This window comes from Pseudophryne corroboree, chromosome 2 (genome assembly GCF_028390025.1).
Source record: "Pseudophryne corroboree isolate aPseCor3 chromosome 2, aPseCor3.hap2, whole genome shotgun sequence".
Lineage (NCBI taxonomy): Eukaryota > Metazoa > Chordata > Amphibia > Anura > Myobatrachidae > Pseudophryne > Pseudophryne corroboree.
In genome coordinates this window covers 230509327-230532286 of record NC_086445.1, presented here as the reverse complement: position 1 = coordinate 230532286, position 22960 = coordinate 230509327, and the positions used below count along the sequence as shown (strand labels likewise).

Below are 22960 nucleotides of genomic sequence, written 5' to 3'. Positions count from 1 at the left end.
ACACGAAGGTGCTGTTGCGTTTGGGACAGACAGTATCAGATATGTTGCAGAAAAGTGATGGACGTTCCTGGGTGGTAACTGGTTTTGGTTAGAAATGCACGAAAAATGAGTCAGTTCAGTGGGCGTATTATGGGAGTGTTGAAGGCATGTCAATGCCATAGTCAGACGGAGAAACTGCACTTGCCATAGTTTCGATGGTGGCAACAGATAGTGGCATATAAGGGATGCAGAAATCGGTATTGCAGCATACATGCTAATTGTGGGTCTTGGACCTTGCTTATTTGGCCAAATGGATGTACAGAAAGGCAGGAGTCTGTAGTGGTATTTGCATAAAGTCACAGATGGGTGACTGCCAATAGACGCTGCTGCATGCGCTTTTGTGTGCAACTTAGAATCAGCCCCAATGTAAAGGAACTGTTAGACCTATTCCTTTGGGTGTTTCCCCTTCAGTATGGTGCTATTAAACTATATTTTCATTTATAATGGTAAATTGTGATCATTGTTAATTTGTACATTACAGGTTGAGTATCCCATATCCAAATATTCCGAAATACGGACTTTTTTGAGTGAGAGTGAGACAATGAAACCTTTGTTTTTTGATGGCTCAATGTACACAAACTTTGTTTAACACACAACGTTATTAAAAATATTGTATTCAATGACCTTCAGGCTGTGTGTATAAGGTGTATATGTAACATAAATTAATTGTGTGAATGTAGACACACTTTGTTTAATGCACAAAGTTATAAAAAATATTGGCTAAATTTACCTTCAGGCTGTGTGTATAAGGTGTATATGTAACATAAATGCATTCTGTGCTTAGACTTGGGTCCCATCACCATGATATCTCATTATGGTATGCAATTATTCCAAAATACGGAAAAATCCCATATCCAAAATACCTCTGGTCCCAAGTATTTTGGATAAGAGATACTCAACCTGTATTTTCATAGAACAAACTCAACTGATCATGGGCCTACACAGTCGCTCATTGATATATGCAGCATCAACACAGAAACAAGGAACAGCGACTCCCCAGAGTCTATGGTCATGCAGACTGGCCATGGTTTCTGCGTGTGCAATCGCAGCTGGAGACAGAACCACACCCTGAAAATGGCTGTGACACGCCTGCATTTTTCATGCCACTCCTCATTTTGACCCCCAAATGTTCCATTCCTGTCACTGTCATTAAATCCTTACGGCGAGCGGCATGGCAAAGGTACCTTGGTGCGTGCGTATTGTGATCACAGCGCTTGCGCAGTTGGCCGATAATTGATCATTTGAACATGGCATTGCATACAATCGTAATCAGGCCTCATATTGTGCGACACAGATGATAATATTACATTAGTGAAATAAAATCGCACAGGCTAGGCTCCTCACAGGGGTGTAACTATATGTACACAAGAAAAAAAATGATTTTACATTAAGATACATTATATTGGGGGGCGTGGCCACGGCAGCAAGGGACTAGGCAGCAGGACCGAGGAGCTCCCTGGAAAAAGATCCTGAAATCATCCTGGGGCTCTATATTGCGGTCTTCCCTGGTCCCCTCTCCTGCCTATTAGTACTGGGGAGGCAGCGGGCACGGTCACTGCCTGAAACGAGCGTTTCCGGCTCGCGCCAGCGGCCGCCCGGACCTCGGGCCTTGGCCGCAATTCAATCCCCGGCCTCAGTTTTGGAGCTCTGCCGGGCGCGTGTGCGTGCGCGCGCGCGCGATCCCGCGCCGGAGGCGGACACGGCGGCTGGCGGCTCCTGGGGACAGCGACACCTCACTCCTGCACCCCCAGGGCTTCACACAGGCTCAAATCAGCTCCCCTGAGGCCTGGTGCAGGGTGAGAGGAGTGAATAATAAAGGTGCTGGGCGGCCATCTTGCCTGCAGCTTCCTCCCTTCCTCCTTACAGCAGAGTGCAGTGAGTGTGTGATTGTGCTGGGCTGGAGGAGCTTGGACTGGCCCCAGCTGCCTTCCCCTGCCTTTACCCTTGGAACATCACATATTGGATTTACATTTACATACTACTGAATTCACCTGGTTCCCCCCTTCTCCCACTGGCCTGGCAGCCGGCTTTCCCAGTGCCTGGCAGCTGCTGATACTGCATTTACCACCCTTCTGCTATACCTCTTGACACTGAATATCGAGACTCTGAACTGTGCTGGGCACTGATACGATGGTGAGGGGTGGCCAGAGCGCTGCCGCTGCTAAATTGGAGAAGTTTGCACGACAGCCTGCAACCCAGTCGACGCAGCCATCACCTAAGGCCTCCCCCCCTGCCAGAATGGATCCCTCGGCCGGGGCCGACTCGGGGGCGAATACACAACCACCCGCTCCCTCCATCCAGCAGGTCCTGGAGGCTATAGCGGCCAGCGAACAACGTCTGTCGGACAAAAGGGAGAAGGTACAGTGTGATCTATCACTGATGCGGCAGGACGTCCAGCGAATACGGGAGAGAGTGGGCGAAACCGAAACAAGGGTCTCCAACCTGGAGGACCTCAGCGGCCCTCTTCAGAGATCGGTGTCTGCAGTCACACAGCAAGTCGCGACAATGCAAACTAAACTCCTGGACATGGAGGGCAGACTCCGCAGAAACAATGTGAGATTCGTGGGCCTCCCCGAAAAGGAGGAGGGGGCAAACCCTGAAGATTTCCTGGAGTCCTGGCTAAAAGAGGCATATGGCGCGGAATCCTTCACCTCCCAGTTTGCAGTGGAGCGGGCTCACCGTGTGCCCTTCCGGCCTCTGCCCCCAGGCGCCCCGCCACGAACTTTTATTGCAAAGTTCCTGCACTACAAGGATCGGGACTCTGTCCTGCGCCTGGGCCGTGTGAAGGGCCCCCTACTCCGGAATGGAATCAGGGTGTCGGCATTCCCGGACTTTGCAGCGGACGTTCAAAAAGACCGGGCCCAGTTCCTTCCCATCAAAAGACGTCTTCGTGACTTGAATCTGCCCTACTCGATGCTGTTCCCCTCCAGGCTCCGCGTGGTGGCGGACGGGGAGACAAAGTTCTTCGGCTCGCCGAGGGAGGCGGCGTCCTGGCTGGACAGGTATGCTCCGGGGGACCGCCAGCTGGCTCCAGACTGACACCGGGTCGCCCTCCTATATGGGCCAAGTATAAGTCCAGGGAGCTTCCTCTAGCTTAATAGTTCTGGACTTTGCTGAGAAGTGACATTAACGTACAAAAGGGTTTTTGTATTGGGGTTGATTGATCTGTACACCTGGTACAGTGTTGCCGTAGGCCTTGGGATCTCCAAGGTTAGAGTTTAGTTAGGGATATGGGTATACCACAGTTCGGGGAGGTATACGGGGTGGGGGGAAGTTTGGGGGCCGCCGTTGGCCTCTCAGCAGTTATTATGTTGCTCGTTTTGAATTTAAGAAGCCTATTTGTTTGTCAATTGGAGGGTGTGGTGGGCCTGCATTGTTTTATGGGGTCCGGCTCGGGGCTCGGGGCCTGCGGGCGATATGATTATAGGTGCGAAACATCGGTTGGACGGGTGGTTGCTAATAGAGCTGCGTCCCTGTTGATACTTAGACTGACATGCCTCCCTTGAAATTTCTGGCGTGGAATGTCCGGGGCATCAACAACAAAGTTAAACGCTCCCTAGTATTTAAAATGATCAAGAAATATGGCCCGGATATTATTTGCTTGAGTGAAACTCACTTGGAGGGGAATAGGCTGTTATCGCTCCGCAGGCCTTGGGTGGGGTGGGCGTATCATTCCTCACACTCCTCTTACTCCCGAGGGGTGTCGGTGATGATAAGGAGGACTGTACAGTTTGAGATGATCAGGGTAAACACAGATCCTTATGGTAGATACGTATTTCTAGAGTGCAAACTGTTTTCACGAAATTTTTTCCTATTGTCTGTGTATGTTCCCCCCCCATTCTCATACGATGTCCTGCAAAAGGCTGCCTCATTCGTGGCCTCCTCCCCCCACACTCCTGTCATCTGCCTGGGAGACTTCAACGCTGTGTTGGATGCCTCTTTGGACAGATGGAGGACTCCTTCGAGACAGGGAGCGGGGGGCGACTTGATTCCTCCCAAATCTAAATTTGCAGAGTTCCTAGACAGTATGCAGTGGGTAGATGTCTGGAGGGTTCGAAATCCTACCCTTCAGCAATACTCCTGTTACTCGAGTACACATGGCTCCTTTTCCAGAATCGACCTGGCCCTGGTCTCACCGGAGCTTGTGCCTGGCGTGATGGACGCTCATTACGAGGCACGGGGGGTATCAGATCATTCACCCCTGGTGCTGTCACTGGCAGGGGACTGTCAGAGGGGACAATTATACTGGAGATTGCATCCATCCTGGCTTGCCCAGCTGGGCGAATGCCCAGAATTAGCGCCCACATGGGAGGGATTTTTCGCGGATAACGCAGACACGGCCCCGGCTCCGGTAGTTTGGGATGCATTCAAGGCGTATATGCGGGGTACCTTAATTGGCAAAATTGCTGCCTGCAAGGTGGCTCGCAGGGCGACAGAAAGACAGCTTGAGACCGAGTGCAGGGACCTGGAGACACGCTACCTGACTGAGGGCACCCCTGCGCTGAAGGCCCGATGGCAGACGGCTCAGGGGGCCTGGCTGGCTCACCTCTCAGACAAAAATGCACGCTCCCTCTTGTTTAGGGCCAATAATATATACATGCAGGCGGACAGACCAGGTAGCTTGTTGGCCCACCTAGTGCACTACGACAGGCCTGGGACCACGATAGTACAGCTGCTCGGCGCCGACGGCTCCATTACAGATAACACCCCCGACATTGCACAGCTACTCCTTTGTTATTTTAGGGAGGAATACAACAGTCGACTGACATGTTCCGGGGAGGAGCTAGACCTCTACCTGACAAATATCCCCCTTTCTAAACTTTCCCCTGAGGATAGGGACGCTCTGGATGCGCCTCTGACCTTGGAGGAGGTGGTGTCGGCGGTTGAGGCGGCTCCTAGTGGTAAATCCCCGGGTAGTGACGGTATTCCCACGGAACTATATAGACAGTACATTAAGTTCTTTGGACCTCAACTACTAGACATGTATGTTAACATATATGCCGCTGACTGCCTTCCTCCCTCAATGTCCGAGGCTATTCTAATAATGCTTCCTAAACCTGGTAAGGACCCTAAACTCTTGGAGTCATACAGGCCGATCTCCCTTATCCCCACAGACGCTAAGATCTTAGCGAAAATTCTTGCGGTCCGTGTAAACACGGTGATTGAATCCATAATCCATCCCGATCAAACCGGCTTCATGCCTGGGAAATCCACGTCCATTAACTTGCGCAGGCTGTACACTATTTTGCAGGCTCCTCATGATTTCCCTTCCGACGAGGTCGTGGTCTCATTGGACGCGGCCAAGGCTTTTGATAGTGTTGAGTGGCCATACCTGTGGGGAGTTATGAGGAGCATGGGCTTTGGCCCTAACTTTATACAATGGGTCAAACTGTTATACCAGAATCCACGCGCCAGGGTCCTGGTGAATGGATACATTTCCTCCTCATTCCCTTTGACACGGGGCACCAGACAGGGATGTCCCCTCTCTCCTGCCCTGTTTGCCATAGCCATGGAGCCCCTGGCCTGTTTGATTAGGTCACACCCGGACATTAAGGGAATCAGTACGGGTCCCTGCACTGACAAATTAGCCCTTTATGCGGATGACCTGTTGTTATTCCTTCGAGACTACGCGGTGGATATGCCCATTGTGTTGCGGGTCATAGAGACCTTCGGTAGGTACTCGGGTCTCCGCATAAACTGGACCAAATCGTTTATCATGCCCGTTATGGGCTCCCCCCCCCAGACCCCGAAAATATCCCTACCGCTGTGTTGGACAGTCCAGTTTAAGTACCTTGGGATCCTGGTCACCAATGACCCATCGGACTTTGTGCCCTTAAACCTTGACCCTGTGGTACAGATGGTTGTGCGCAAATCGAGAGCTTGGTGCAAGCTGCCACTGACAATGACGGGTAGAGTCGGCCTCATTAAAATGGTAGTGCTGCCTAAACTTTTGTATGTTCTATTGCAGTCCCCTGTTTACATATTTCCAGCGTTCTTCAGAAAATTAAATAGTGTCCTGACGTCCTTGATATGGGCCAATAGAAGGTCCAGAATAAAATTATCCACTCTTACCAGACAAAAAAGGGACGGCGGCTTGGCATTACCCCACTTCCAACTGTATTATTATGCTGCTCAGTTATCACACATTGGCATGTGGCTCCGAGGAGGGGAGGAAGATGGACTAGGCCGGGCGTTCCTTAGATGCTATTACCCAAGTCTTTCCCCGGCACAGGTTTTGGCGGGGGGTAACCCTTCCAGACTATCACCTCCTATTGTCTTCCAGGCTATGAAGATATGGTTGGCATTGAAGGCCCTACTTGGGTACGAGGGAATGGACCCGGACACTTCCCTGTGGCACTCCAGGTTGCTTAGTGAACTGGGGTCCCTGGGGGGCGAGGAGGTATGGGCTCCGTACTTGATAGTTTCGGTGTCCCAGCTATATAGCAATGGCACGTTAAAATCATTTCAGCAATTGAAAGAGGAGTTTGGACTCCCGAACTCTCACTTCTATAGATTCTTACAACTGAGACATGCCCTGCAAGCGCAATTCGCAGATTCTGCCCCAACGCTTTCCCCCTTCCCCATGAAAGCATTCCTACATTCACTGGGCCGAGTTAAGGTGATCTCCTTCACATACTCGTATCTCCTTCAAACGACACATGCAGACCCGCTCTCAAGTCTTAGGGAGAGATGGGAGAGTGACGTAGGTCCCATGGACGGGGAAGACTGGGAGGGCGCTCTGGGTAACCCGAGCCAGGTCACCAAATCGCTGCGGTTTCAACAGATACAGTTTTTTATTCTACATAGATCATACATGACACCGAGCAGGCTGGCCAGATTTAGGACAGATAGCGCTGGTGATTGCCCCAAGTGCGGGGCTGCCGGAGGTACATTCTGGCACCTCACATGGGAATGCCCGCTGCTGCAGGTGTTCTGGGCCGGGGTCGGGTCGATTCTGGAACATACGGGGATACAGAGAAGCTTGCTGACTCCGAAATTCTGCATTCTGGGGGTGGGAGACCCCGATTCTGGGTCCCGCTGGGAAGACTTGTACGCCCGCAACATGTGCGCCCTTGCAAAGGTGTGCATCGCGCGGACGTGGATGGCCCCGCGACCTCCCACGATACATGCTTTTAAAGGTTTGGTAAATGATACTCTAACAAAAGAACGATATGTATACATGAAGTATAATGCCCTTACCAAATACGAGAAGATATGGTCTCCTTGGATCACTTCCACATACTCATCCCTTGCCCTTCGGACTTAGAGGCACCGACCCTCGCCGCGGTGTGATATTTGGGCCTCGGGGCGCTGAGCCGGACCTCCATCTCTCCTCTATTATAGCTGTTTACATATCTGGTCGCCACACCACATCACGCATGTTAGGTAACTAGGCTTAAATTAGTTAAAGGGTTTGTTTGGGGGTAGAGGGGTTGGGGGCTATTAAGGGCCTGACAGACGGGGTAATTTTTAATACAGGTCCTGGTTGGGGGGGCGGGAGGAAATACAAAATGTTAAGTATGTGAAACGCGACCTGGTTACAGACTTCAGAAAATATGTATATGGTGGGAAGAATGCACGGGAACTGTAAAATTGGGAAATGTCATTCGTATTAGTATAAGTATACGTATATCCATGGTGACAACAATGCTTTGAACAACGTGTAATCCCAATGTGCCTCCCAGTGTACACTGTAATGTCTGTATATATAAAAACGCTGTTAAATAAAAATTACTCTATTTAAAAAAAAAAAAAAAGATACATTATATTGTGTCCACTCCCTCTCATGCTTATGAAATCTGAATGAAGGGAGATAAATAGTATGGTTGTCAATGGGCATAACTACTGGCATACGGAGAAAGGTCTATGCTGAGTAGGAGGAGGGTAACATTGGCAATAACTTTCTCAGAAGAGGGAATGCGGTAGTGGATTTATTTTTGGTAGATGTAAGTATCAGGTCCATGTACAAAAGGGAGGAAAAGGGAAAAACCACTAAAGGCAGAGAAAATCCCTGTACATACAGTACTGCTTCTCTGTATGTATGTATGTATGTATGTCTGCAGCCTGTTAGTTTTAATGGCAGGCTAGAAAATTGGCGCTGCATCTGGGTCACTAGTGCTGCCATAATCACCTATGGCAGTGCTAAGTGTCCCAGGTGTTACTAAGAGCAGAGGTCACTTACCGTCGGGTGTCTTCTCCAGCACTGGTATCACCTTCTGTAGCTGCCGAAAACTGCTTCTCTTTACTGTTAGCTCTGTCAATTTGGGCTGGTTGTCAACAAAGTTTGTTTAAAAAAAATATCTCTGCTGCAGCTCCATTGGACAGGAGACAGGGCGAGTCCAGCATCCCTGCTGTTTGTCTACACTGCCAGGGGGGCACTTACTGTTCACTCTCCTCAGTGGGGCTGTTATTAGTAACAATTGCAGTAGCCACCTCCTGCTTCACAGCAGTAGCAGATGCAGCAGAAGCGGCTTTTACTCCCTGGTAAGTGCTGGATAGTTCATGGACCCTTATGCCTTACAGATGTGACATTACTATAGGAGGCAGGAAGTGCTGGCCGCTCCTGGGTGTCATTATGCCAAATGCTGGCTACTCTTCAGTGACAGGAACCAGGCACTGCACTGTAACAGTGTAGGAGTCACCACTGCAGACAGTCAGTCTCCAGGAGCAGCTCAGCATCTCTCAGGACCCCTAGAGTGACGAAAACGGGGGTCAGGCCGTGAGGTCACACCCCCTTCCTATGTAGCCATGCCCACCCTCTTTTTAGCGGTGCACGCTGTAGGTGCACATGAAGTCTTTAATCCACACCGGGTGTCACTAGGGCTTGTGATGCCCCTGCCTTACAGCAGCCACTTCCTGTTCCACAGAACAGGAAGTCAGTGCCAGACCCTCCAACATGACCCCTTCCATCAGGTGTAAAATGCTCTGCTCCTGGACTTCCCTCTTAATGTCTGATAGCTGTAACCGGTGTTGAACTAATTAATTGATGAGAAAGGTGTTTCAACACAGGTACCTACAATCAGAAATTTAGAGTAGAGTCCAGGAGCAGAGTATTTTTTCAGTTTCTCAGACATGCAGGGGGATGCCCAGCACAGGCCTAGTCCACCCACGTCAGGCCCTGCCCCCTGCCCCCCGCACAGGTGCAAAAGCATTGCATGGCAGCGATGCTTTCGCACCCGCCATGTAGCACCCTACCTGCACAGTCTAGCTGCACTGGCAGGCGGCTACCGGCCACTGTCTGGGTCGCAGCGGCTGCGTGTGACATCACGCTGCCCGCCCCCACAACTGTCAGGCAGAGGCGACCTCACTGGGTACGCACGCGCAGTGTGGCCACTGAGCATGCACACAACACTTAGGGCTTCAAAGTGCGGCTATGAATTAGGCCCTGTGTTACTTCCAACATGGAACAGAGGCAGTTTCATATATTTTGCAGTTTATGTCTAAAAAACAGACTGCAAATATGCAAAACAGTTATATTTTCTGAAAAAAAGGTAACAAAATAAATGATACACACATCAGACAAAATATTTAATGAGTGATATATACTGTACATGTAATATACTTTAACAGGCTTTTTAAAGGTAGAGCACTGAAGATTATTTGTGATATGTCCCACCCAATTTATGGGTTCTCTTTCTTTCTTGCCCAGTCAGACATCTTTCTACAATAAAAGGCATACAGTTGAAATATTGTTACTATTACTAGGCACTGAAAGACTGCACTTATGGAGTAACACAATTTACTGTACTTAGTGACACTGTAATATTAATGATTGTCGCAAAAAGTTTTCCAAAGCTCTGTGTCTGACTAATTCTTTGGTATGAAGGTTCTCCTACACACACGGCCAATCAGGTCAGATCGAATTTCCACGCTGCTGCCTCTTGCACAAAACACCAGAATCTGTAAAACCAAACCTGTTGAATGCCAAAAAGCCTTAGGACAGAAAGGAGTTTGAGCTTTGTGGCATAAGATTTTATTCTTACGCATTACAGAAGCCAACATGCTGGTTGAATTGCTTCACATAACATAATGCCAATGCTCATGGTAGTGGAAGTATAGCTTAAAAAGTGACTTTTATAATATGGTACCATCTTAGAGCCCCAGACTTTTTTGTTTGCAAATAACAAATCCAATCACTCAGTAACTGTGGTGCCATCAATAGTAATAAAAGACTGTACTGAAGATCCAAACATTTCAGTTATGAATGAAATGCAGTTACTGTATATATTGTGCTTGACAAATGAAATTCTTAGTCTGAAACTTCGCCTTTAACACAGTGATGAATCCTTGGTGCATTTAGGTAATAGTTGTTAAGCATGTGACCACCCAGAGTCAGTTTTTCCAGACGTCTTACTGCATGGGAATTGAATCTTGCATGCCTGATATGGCAATATCATTGTCCAAAAGTCCCAGTATCTCTTGAAAATCAAGTCTAATAAAAATATGAATAAGAAGATATCAGATAAATGCAAAGGGCAGATAAACTGCAGTAATGGGGCATACACACGGTGAAATTTGTGCTTAACATGTGCTAAGCAATTTTGTGCTAATCCCCCCCCCCCCCCCCAAGAAAGGTTATTTTAAATAGTGGTTTGGGTGACGTAGATCGCGATCGCTCATTCTATACACACGGAGCGATTTGAGCTCACTTGCTAAGCAATCTAGATTTTGACTGCAAGCACACAAGATCTGAGTCTGCGATGGCGACGTGTGGGACCTTGCATCACCATCGCTATGGGGTGTACACACGGAGCAATTTGTGCTTAATTACTAAGCGATTTAGACAGATTGCTTAGAAAAGAGGCAAAAAAAAATCGCCCCATGTGTATGCCCCTTAACTCATTTCAAATGATATTTCCAGCAATTATTAAATGCACATTTCATTCTATATGTCTCTAGTTTGCACACGATGTGATTGCAAAATGACAATCAAAATTCTAGTTAGCCAAACTAAAATATTACTTTGTAAATTGTGACACATCACGTATATTGATCCTAACACTGGCCAGTTAAAACACTAAACAAATATTATTAGGAGAAAGCCTATGCAATTTTTAATCCTTACCTGGTTTTGATCATGCGTACTAATTTCCTTGTTAATTGGGGTTGGGATTGATATCCCGGTGCTCGGAATGCCGGCGGTCAGAATACCAACCGTGGCATCCCAATGTTGAGAATCCCGACATGGTGAAGCTAAGTTTACTTACCTCCCCTCCACTGGCCCCCAACCCTCCCTTCCAGCAGCCTAAACCTAACCTCCCCTCCCTGCAGCCTAAACCTAACCCTCCCTAGGGGGTGCGTAAACCTAACCCTCCATTCATATTGCATTCTTGACATGGCCAAGTCGACACTCATCATGTCAACACTTATGAAATGTAAATAGAATGTTGACAAAATGTTTCTGGTGGTCTAGTGGTGAGTTACTAGGTTTGGCGGCTCTAGATGTGCCTTCCAGGTGTGGCGGTGATGTCCCTGATGACTTCTGGCTCATTGTGCAGCACTTCTGTCAGCCCCTAACTCTCCCCTCCCATAGCCCAACCCTAACCCTGCCCCTAATGCCTATACCTAGCCTCCCGGCCCATATTCTAACCCTAACCCAGCAGCCTCACCCTAACCCTCCTGTCCCTGCAGAATGTTGACATTGTACCTGTTGACAGTGTGAACATTTCAACATTATGCAGATGACAATATGTTCAGTGCTGACATTTCAACAATACTGATATCATAACTGTCAACACTGTAGTGTCGACATTATGAATGTGATCATTAAGACTGCATACCATTGAGATTTGATACATGCTCATGACACAAGTGCGGGTGGTTCCGTGCACTCGCATTGTTACTGACCTTAACCACCCAATTTCATAGAAAGATAGATCCAGCCATGTTCTGTACGATACAGAACAGGACAGACGTACTGGTGTGAATGCACACACTTTGGATATATGTGCTGTATGCAAAATCTCATTTCCACAAGTTAACAGAGATCCGTCTGACTCAGAATCAGCCTCATAATCGTTAATAGTTGAATAATAAATCTACACATACAGTGGGGCAAAAAAGTATTTGGATAGCCACCGACTGTGCAAGCTGACCCACTTAAAAAGATGAGAGAGGGCTTTAATTTCCATCATAGGTACACTTCAACTGTGAGAGACAGAATCTGAAAAAAACAAAACAAAACAAAACAGGAAATCACATTGTATGATTTATAAACAATTTACTTGTATATTCTTGTGGAAAATAAATATTTGGACACCTACCAAGCAGCAAGATTTCTGGCTCTCACAGACCTGTTACTTCTTCTTTAAGAAGCTCTTCTATCCTCCACTTGTTAACCAGTTCAAACAGGTGCCATTAATACAGGTATCTGTATAAAAGACACCTGTCCACACCCTCAAACAGTCAGACTGCTACCTCTCCACCATGGCCAAGATCAGAGAGCTGTCTAAGGACACCCGGGACAAAATTGTAGAGCTGCACAAGGCTGGGATGAGCTACTCGACAATAGGCAAGCAGCTTGGTGAGAAGAGATCAACTGTTGGCGCAATTATTAAAAAATGGAAGAAATACAAGATCACTGACAATCTCCCTCGACCTAGGGCTCCATGCAAGATCTCACCTCGTGGGGTATCAATGATCTTGAGAATGGTAAGGAATCAGCCCAGAACTACACGGGGGGGACCTGGTCAATGACCTCAAGAGAGCTGGGACCACTGTCACAAACTTTACCATTAGTAACACACTACATCGTCATGGATTGAAATCCTGCAGCACCCGAGAGGTCCCCCTGCTTAAGCCAGCACATGTCCAGGCCCTTCTAAAGTTTGCCAGAGACCATCTGGATGATCCAGAGGAGGATTGGGAGAATGTAATGTGGTCAGATGAGAGCAAAATTTAACTTTTTGGTATAAACTCCACTCGCCGTGTTTGGAGGGAGAAGAATGATGAATGGCATCCCAAGAACACCATAGCCGCTGTGAAGCATGGGGGTGGAAACATCATGCTTTGGGGCTGCTTTTCTGCAAAGGGGACAGGACGACTGATCCGTATTAAGGAGAGGATGAATGGGGCCATGTATCGTGGGATTTTGGGTAAAAACCTCCTTCCCTCAGTAAGAGCATTGAAGATGTAACGTGGCTGGGTCTTCCAGCATGACAATGACCCCAAACACACCGCCCGGGCAACAAAGGAGTGGCTCCGTAAGAAGCATTTCAAGGTCCTGGAGTGGCCTAGCCAGTCTCCAGACCTCAACCCAATAGAAAATCTGTGGAGGGAGTTGAAAGTCTGTGTTGCCTGGTGACAGCCCCAAAACATGACAGATCTAGAGAAGATCTGCATGGAAGAGTGGGCCAAAATACCTGCTACACTGTGTGCAAACCTGGCCAAGAACTACAGGAAATGTTTGACCTCTGTAATTGCCAACCGAGGTTATATTACAAAGTATTGAGTTCAACTTTTTGATTGTCCAAATATTTATTTTCCGCAAGAATATACAAATAAATTGTTTAAAAATCACACAATGTGATTTCCTGTTTTTTTTTTTCAGATTCTGTCTCTCACAGTTGAAGTGTACCTATGATACCTATGATGGAAATTACAGACAACTCATCTTTTAAAGTGGGCGAACTTGCACAATCGGTGGCTGTCCAAATATTTTTTTGCCCCACTGTATACAATACAGTTATACAATCAATGTCTATTATGTGATTCGCTTATACAGTATGATGATATCACATTTTGTTTTTTGCCATCATGGACTCATTTGCACAGATACCAAATCACCATTGCAATAATATTGGGCATCTGTGGCATCCTTGGGGCAACTTAAGAGGGGAGGTGGCCCATATGCAGTCTCCATGTGAGCCCCCCTTTTTCCACTGGGCAGTTGCCGAGTAGTCTCTGGCACTGTGAGTCTACTGTGTATGCACAGGTCTCCAGGAACATGGTGCCCGTGATGTGCACAGTATGGGAGAAAGTCACTGTAATTGCAGTGCCAGGCAGAGGGTTGGGCTAAGTGACGTGGATAGTGGCATTTAGCTCCACCTCCTACCCATGGACCCATGAATCTCTGCAGTTTTCTTGGGTTGGGGCAGTGCCTAATGAAGTCTAAGCCCGGCCACACCCCCCAAAACCTCCAGAAGTGTCTTCTCTATTGAAGAACAGCATCCTGGGACATTATCTAATGTACACATTGTAAGGATCACATGCAGTCAACCTGTGAGGGTCAGTAGATACTCAAATCAAGCGGTGAATTACTTTCTATAGAGCCAGAATTGAAACCAAAACATGGACCCCTGCCACTTCCCGCTCTGAACCTACTACTACAGTATATAAAATTCTATGGTTGTTGGGACTGCAAAATAAAGAGGAATAATTATACCTAGTATAGTACGGTCACCCACTCCAGTTTATTTAGTGCGGCTTTGCACAAGCCAAATAAGGCTAGTGCTGTCCCCCCCGCCAGTGTTTTGGGCCCTTTCTGGTAACCCTATCCACAGTGTCGGACTGGGGCATGTAGGGCCCACTGGGGGAAATGCAGTGGTAGGGGCCCATATTAGGGGTGTGGCCAGTCTGCAGAGGGTGTGTGTCCTGCCACCTCATTGGTTTGACTAACCATTACAGAGTGCAACTTTTGGGCCCCTTCATAAATATATACAGTAAATTCAGCTGCTGCATGCATGATAATGTACCAGATTAATAATCGATTAATAACAAAGATGCACTGTAGAAAATACACCATAGTCCAGTATTACGTAACATACTGTATGTATAATGTATAATTCAAGTGCACAGTCTGGAACCTGATCCTTAGAGAAGGAGGTAGGCCCCCAGGCATTGGGGCCCACCGGTGGTTTCCCCTGTACCCCTGTGGGCCAGTCCGAGCCTGCCTATCCATCCCTATTGTAGTACTCCACTGTTGAAATCAACTACATTGACAACTACACAATGGGGGTCATTCCGAGTTGATTGCTCGCTAGCAGTTTTTAACAGCCGTGCAAACGCAATGTCGCCACCCACCGGGGAGTGTATTTTCGCTTTGCAGAAGTGCGAACGCTTGTGCAGCAGAGCGCCTGCAAAATCTTTTTGTTCAAAACAAGATCAGCCCTGGACTTTCTCTTCGTGTGCGTTGATTCTAACGACGGAGGGACGACTTTTGACGTCAAACACCTGCCCAGCGAACGCCCAGCCACGCCTGCGTTTTTTCTGCCATGCCTGCGTTTTTCTAAGTACTCCCTGAAAACGGTCGGTTGACACCCAGAAACGCCCACTTCATCTCAATCTTCCTGCGTTCGGCCGTGCGACAGGAATAATGTTCATTAGACTCTGTGCAAATCCACGATGCTCATTGTACCTGTACGATGCGCCTGCGCATTGCGGTGCATACCCGCGCGCAGAAATGAAATTTTTAGCCTGATCGCTGCGCTGCGAACAACGGCAGCTAGCGATCAACTCGGAATGACCCCCAATGTCTGCAGTTTGCATGAAAATTTCTCCCATCTGCTAAATGCAGTTACTAGGTGCAGCACACTTTCCACATGCACTAAGGACCTAATTCAGACCTGATCGCTGCTGTGCGTTTTCACACAGCAGCGATCAGGTCTGAACTGCACATGCGCCGGCGCTTGCCAGTGATGCTATGAGCATCTCAGCCCTGCGTTCACTGGGCGGGAGGGGGTGGGCCGGCGGCGTCGGGCCGCCATTTTGGGGGCCCAGTCCAGGCAACGCGGGTGTGCCCGGACCATGCGGGGGGGGGAGGCGGGCCGCAGCGGCTGTGTGACGTCACACAGCCGCTGCGACCCGGAGAGCTATAGGTAGTTCCCTGCCAGCACGCAGGAGCTGCTGTGGTAGGGAGCTACTCTTCAGGTACAAAAGCATCGCCGCTGTGCGATGCTTTTGTACCTGTGCGGCGGGGGGAGGGACAGACATGCGGGGTGGATTAGCCCTTTGCTGGGCGTCCCCTCCGCATGTCTGGGTGGCTGATCGTAGCCTTACAAAATTTTGCACGGCTACGATCAGGTCTAAATTAGGCACTAAGTGCAGCATGACCAGTGTAACACAGCACACTTTCCATACACACTAAGGGGGTCAATCAGACCCGGCCGCAATAGTGCGCTGCAGCGCAGTTTGCCGATGGCAGCAAACTGCGCATGTGCATCGGCCACACAGCGGCTGCATGGCCATACACATTGCAGTTGCATCCCTGATGGATGCGACCGCAATGTTATTAACAGGCAAGGCCGGACCATTTTCAGTGGGTGGCTGCGTGATGTCACACGCAGCCGTTCCGTAAAAAAATATCCGCTGACCACCTGGTAGCGCCAGGGGTCAACCTTAGATCTGATGCATTCGCAATTAGATTGCAGACGTATCGAGAGGCGGCCCCACACTGTGCTGCTAATGTTGCTAACCAGCGTTGGGATAGTCGCCGACCAAGGAGAAGTGGAAATTCACCTGTGCAAGTGTACGATCGCATGCAGGCAGCTACAATTCCGTTGAATCATTCCCATGATTAAATGAGAACATATACAGTTGTAGCAACGCTCATCCCTCCTGTGGCTCAGCTACATGGGCACACACCGAGGCGCAGGTGTGACATAGTACGCTGCCCATGTGTTCCTATGGGCGTGTCTACTTAGATCAGGCATGTCCAAACTGCGGCCCTCCAGCTATTGAGAAACTACACATCCTAGCATGCCCTGACACAGCTTTAGCATTCTCTGACTCAAAACTGTGTCAGTGCATGCTGGGATATGTAGTTTCACAACAGCTGGAGAGCCGCAGTTTGGACATGCCTGACTTAGATGCACACATACATTCTAGCTGCTATCACACTTGCCGAGCCTGCACTGCCTCGAATACACAAAGCTGCTTACTGTTTGCACAGTGCACACTTATTTGAACATGCAGAATGATTTTTAGGGGCTGTTTCCAAAATCCTTACGTACTGCGCACCTTGAAATGCCTTACAATGATGAAAGTACTGTATAGCCGGTCTATACTGCTTTGGAAAGGAACTTTAATTTGTTAATTTCATAGAGGGATGTAATAGGGGGGAAATGGAAGATATTTAAAGTTTTGAGCTTACTCTGATCTAGTGAAATTCTCTTGTTGAATGGTGGACGCTTCAGGAACATAACTTTGTCCCCACGGTGTATTGTTTTCCACAAAGGAATATGATGGCAGAAACCTAAAATGGAAAAAAATAGCAAGTAAATATATTTATTCATGTAACTGAATATAACATACAGTTGTGCCCTCATACATTGTTGCTGCAGTCAAACAGCCCCTTTCAGTGCGCCAAGAGTCTTTTTAGTGCATAAATCCATCTAAGTCGCAATGCGTTGTGACCGAGTCTCTGAATTTATAATACCCCACAATTGTGAGGTAACGCTCTTTGTGCCAAGCAGCGCAGCAAGCAATGTCCAGGAACAGTGCCACTGCAGATGAAACTACATCCCCAGACTGCCTCGTGTGCATGAAGACAGGCAAGAGGCGGAGCCACAGGTGAAACGCAAAAGGGGTCGGAGCCATGGGTGACCCACAAAAAGGGACGGGGCCACGGGAGCCAGCGAATTTAAGCAAAAGGAAAATAGGGTCTGGAGACCACAGAGAAGACTCAGAGGAAGGTAAAGGGAGGAGGGGGTAGTGGGCTGCGTTTTTATGGCTGGGGAGATAGGTAGGGATAAGGATGGGGAGCCAGCTATAGCTACCCAGCTGCAGAGAACAAAACAGAATCAGCAGCTCCAGTGATCCAGCAGCAGGATGCCCTGGTGATAATCTCACAGAATCAACAGCCCCTGTGACCCAACATCCCAGTGGAAAGGAAAGCTCCAAATCATCTTATATTGTCCCAAAAAGGAGGGGAAGCCATTGCCTGAAAGATCCACTGATTTTGTGAGAGACATCCATTTCTTCTATGCATTCACCAGCCTTACTTTATGTGCAAAACATTGTTCCTCATATGTATAACAGCTGCACACATCCAAGTAAGGGCCCTAGTTGTGCACACAAAGATTATCCAATAACCTGGACTGAAAGTAGCAAAGTTACTCTACTAATTCTGATACATCACATTTTGTCCTGGACTCTTCGTCTATTTAAGTTTAATTGAACTAAGGAACTAATTCAGAACTGATCGTAGATGAGCTAAATTTACTGTGACATGCGGGGGGATGCCCAGCACAGGGCTAGTCCGCCCCGCATGCCAGGCCGTATCCCCCCATCCCTGCACAGGTACAAAAGCATTGCACGGCGGCGATGCCTTTGTACCTGGCGAGTTGCTCCCTGCCCGCTGGCAGGGAGCTACCCGCCGCGTCCTGGGTCGCAGAGGCTACATGTGATGTCATGCAGCCGCCCCGGCCCACCCCCACAATGGGCCGGACACGCCTCCGTTGTCTGGACCGCACCCTGCCAACAGCTTTCTAACGCCGTTGGCACACCCCCTCCCAACCCACGACCGCCTCTGCCTGTCAATCAGGCAGAGGTGATCGCAGCCCTGAAATTCTGATAGCATCTCACTGGGCTTCCGGGGTGTGCGTGCGCACTCCACAAAGTAATTCAGACTGCGATCGCTGCCGCTGCAGCAATGCACTCTGAATTACCCCCTAAACCATATTGAGAGTGTATAGGAATGTATATGACTATATAGTTCCATGTTTATGTAGAAATGATTGTGAATTACTATGTAGAGATAATTGTGGACTGCTAAGTAGATATGATTGTGAACTGATATTTAGATAGGATTGCAAAACTAAGTAGAAATAATTGACAACCATTAAGTAGGCATTAGTGAATCCTCTATTTGAGAAATGCTTGCCATATGTTCCTTTAATTGAAGTAACCCATTCTAGCCTTGATGCAGGGTCTCTAGGAATAAAAAAAAAAAATCCTTTTCCATACATTGTCGGCCATTTTGTTTGTGTAATAGTGAGAAAGAGTGATGGTCCATACACACTATGCGTTTTTGCCCAGCGTGTATGCATAGCGATGATCGCTGACATCGCTGGGCTGAAAAGCGCTCAGTGCATACACACTGAGCGCTTTTCCCCACTGCCCAGCGATGTCAGCGGGTGTGAATGGCTGGTAATACCAGTAGATGAACGGCGGCTGCCAGCGATGCGCGCTCACCGCTCATAGTTTGGGCATACACACTGGGCGGCTTTGTGCTGAAAGCAACTCAAAACACCAAAAGTGAGCTGCTTTCAGCTCAAAATTGCCCAGTGTGTATGGGCCCTAAGTTATTCCTTGCCTTTCTCTTGCAGTGTGTAAAGTAGGGACGAAGCAACGGTGCGGGAGAGGACACAGTGCTGGAGCAAGAGTGGCTCCTGCCAACACACCGTAACTGTCAACAAACTGCAACCCGGTAACATTGAGCCTCTGATAATCCAACACACCTTAACACCTAAAAATGTATTCGGAGTACCACAAATCTGTATGCAGAGTGCTACAATATAGTCCCGGCTCAAGCAGAGTCACTCTGGGCTTGACGGCTCGCTCCTGCGAAGCATCTCGCAATGGGTGGTATACTGAGGCTAGATGTATCATATGTATGGATGCTGCACGTGCACAGTCTAAAGCTTTCATTAAAACTGCAATGACTAATCTACATACTATAACTTATGGTAGTAGAGACTTTGTGGAACCCTAGTAGTCACAAGAAGCTACCAGTTTAATGTTTTTGCTATACATAAATGCATTCAGATACTGCCAATGGCTACCAAGAGGTCACTTGTAGGGGTGCAACAGGCTGGTTCTCCGGGACCAAATCAAGATGTTTATGGTCAGTGTAATAGATAATACTAGTGCTGGCGGCTGCAAATCACAAAATATATGGACCAACACAAGCATAGCTCTGTCCCTCACCACATAACTGCGCCTAAGAATGACCGTTAAGCACAAATTACTTAATTTAATAATCTTTGCTGAATTTCGCAATAAGAAACTTTTGGCCTAGGGGTTCCATTATAAAAATACTAATACTGTAGTTGGCATGATTTAAGAAAGCTTGGGAGCCACTGTGTGACTATGCTGTAAAATATTGGTTTAACAAAAATCAGAACTTTTGAAGAAAAACATAATAACATACCGTTCTCTATACTCACCCTACAGTGGAAGGAAATGGAGTTGGTTCAGGCAGCGGAGGAAGAGGCTGAACTATGCCATACGTTCCCAATGGAGGACTAGAGTGTTTAAGCAAAAGAGTCAGTGTTACTAAGGTAGTTATCAATAAGTATAATTAGGAATATTTAGCTAGATTTGCTCAGCAGATGTGACGCCAGTGTTTGTAGATGAAATATTTGTATTTGCTGCTACGGGGGCCAGCAACTGAGGGGTCTCAAGGTCCCTTAGATGTTAGCAAACAAATAAATAAATAAATACCAAAAGGGGTGGCACTAATGCAGATTACTGATACGGCAAGTACTGTAAATCAAGACATGATGATAAATTTAAAAATAGTAATAATTTTATGTGAATATCTAATATAAAACCAATTGTAAAATGTCCATATAAATAAAAAACCCTTAGCAGTTCATCACACAATTATATCTAAAAGGTGCCTGGAAAAAATTCAAATGGAGTCCACAGATTTTATATAAGTATCAGTGGAGACATATTCCCAGAGGAACAAGTCGCAGAGTGTAACTGTAATTCAAAAGATACAGTAGCATAGGGCTGATGTTTTACCAGGCAGTCCAGTCTCACAGTGCTTACGTCTAGCAGGGACCAGGTGAATGCCGGATACTCCACTGCAAATGTGCTCACTCCCTTAGGTCCAGCAGCCATCAAGCATATTCAGTTATTGCTATTTTTATTTTTAATATAATCATCATGTCTTGACTTTCTTGCCATATCAGTAGTCTGTTGAATATTAATTAATCTGCATTATTGTCATCCCTTTTGGTAGTTTGTTTGCTCTATCAGGTTGAATTATCAATTCAACAATCAAAAATTGGCTGTTATCTGTACATTACTGTATCTTCTTTTTTAGTATATTACATTTCAATAGTTTTTATAATGTCTTGGGTTTGATAGCACAAAGGAGTTTTTTTTTTCCCCTTAGATGTTGGGACAAAATTAACTGTTGGGCCCTGCATAGTCGCCACATTTAGTGGCCAGTCCATTGGCAGATTTTAGCTATGGGGTCTGCGTTAAGCAGAAAGCAGGTCCTGTAGAAAGCCACTCCCTGTCTTTTGCGCAGTCCAATCCAACTTCTATGGGCTGCAGCACCATAGCGTCTGCGCATGATTCAGTCCCAGCACTCGCCAAATCCACTGTGCAGGTGCTGGGACCCGGGGCTTGCTGTCTCCTCTCTGGGCACGGGGGTAGCAGCAGTCCCCCTACTAAAAGTAGGAGCCGCTGCTGGTGGCCACTGCTGCTGCAATGGTCAGCAGGGAGATTAATGAGTTATTTTCTGACCATGGGGGTAATTCAGATATGATCGCAGCAGCAAATTTGTTAGCTAATGGGCAAAACCCATTCCGACCCGATCGCACGCTGACTGTTTTCCCAACGCAGCGTTCAGGTCACTACTGCGCATGCACCGCAATGCGCAGTCACGTCATACGGGTACAAAGCGGATCATTGCTGGGCGATGTATTTAACGAAGAATCCATTCGCACAGCCGATCACAAGAAGATTGACAGGAAGAAGATGTTTATGGGTCAACTGACCATTTTCAGGGAGTGGTTGGAAAAATGCAGGCGTGTCCAAGCGTTTGCAAGGCGGGTGTCTGACGTCAATTCCGGGACCAGACAGGCTGAAGTGATCGCAGCGGCTGAGTAAGTTCAGACCTACTCAGAAACTGCACAAACTATTTTTGTAGTGCTCGGCTGCACAGGCGTTCGCACACTTGCAAAGCTAAAATACACTCCCCTGTGGGTGGCAACTATGCGTTTGCATGGCTGCAAAAAGTAGCTAGCGAGCGATCAACTCGGAATTACCCCCTATGTGCACTGCAGGTGGGGCAGATATAACATGTGCAGAGAGAGAGAGATTTGGGTGGGTTACATTGTTCCTGTGCAGGGTGAATATGGACTGCTTTATTTTTACACAGCAATTTAGATTTCAGTTTGAACACCCCACACCCAAATCTAACTCTCTGCACATTTTATATCTGCCCCCCACCCCTGCCCCGCAGTGCACATGGTTTTGCCCATTAGCTAACAAATTTGCTGCTGCGATCAGATCTGAATTAGGCCCTATGTGTCCTGCATACACCTTGATCAATGTGATTTCCAGGAATACTGTCCATGTAATAAGCATTCTAGGGCTCCAAACTAATATTAAGCTGAGTGTAGTGTAACGTGCTGAGCCAGAAACCTTAGGGCCCTGTCAAAATGTTGCTATGGGTCTCCAAAGTGCTGTTAGACCCGTGTATGTTTCAGGTCCACATGCACTTCCAATATCCTCCACACCAATAAACTGTACATACCCAGTAGTGTTTGTTAATTCTGCCTGTTAAGTCTACCTGTGTGCAGTGACTACAGTAAAACGGGGGTTATGCAGGTCGCATCGCTAATCGATGCGACTGCAATAACCCCATTCCCGTTGCTCCTGAACACGCGCAGGTCCCGTCCTAGATCTGATCACATTGGCTGCAAATGCCTCTGCCTGACTGACAGGTAGAGGAGTTCACAGGGCGGGTGGGAGGCGGAGAGTTGCAGGGGTTGGTCAAAAACAGGGGCAGATCGGCAGGTAACAAAACATTGCAGAGAATCACTGTCTCCATGTTTTATTTTGTATGTATGTATGTATGTATGTATGTATGTATGTATGTGCACAATCCAATGGAAAATTTGCAATAAAGTCTTACAAAAAGAGCAAAGATTACCAATACAGAAAGTCATAAGGAAACTTGATCGACTCTGGCTGAATAATCTTGCAGTGGGTGTTAAAATTGTATGCATACACCAGGGCC

General features: G+C 47.6%; 1 protein-coding gene across 5 annotated transcripts in view; it reads right to left on the bottom strand.

The window, feature by feature from the left end:
- Nucleotides 1-9554: 9554 nt before the first annotated feature.
- The window catches only part of STAT6 (signal transducer and activator of transcription 6), a 447399-nt gene continuing 433993 nt past the window's right edge, over nt 9555-22960 (bottom strand). For all 5 annotated transcript variants that reach the window (XM_063952434.1, XM_063952435.1, XM_063952432.1 and 2 more), the window contains 3 exons: nt 20145-20222; nt 17129-17230; nt 9555-10471 (listed from right to left, as the gene is read on the bottom strand). In XM_063952434.1, coding sequence (XP_063808504.1) covers nt 10390-10471; nt 17129-17230; nt 20145-20222 — 262 coding nt within the window. In that variant the 3' untranslated portion in view covers nt 9555-10389. The remainder of the gene's footprint in view (nt 10472-17128; nt 17231-20144; nt 20223-22960) is intronic.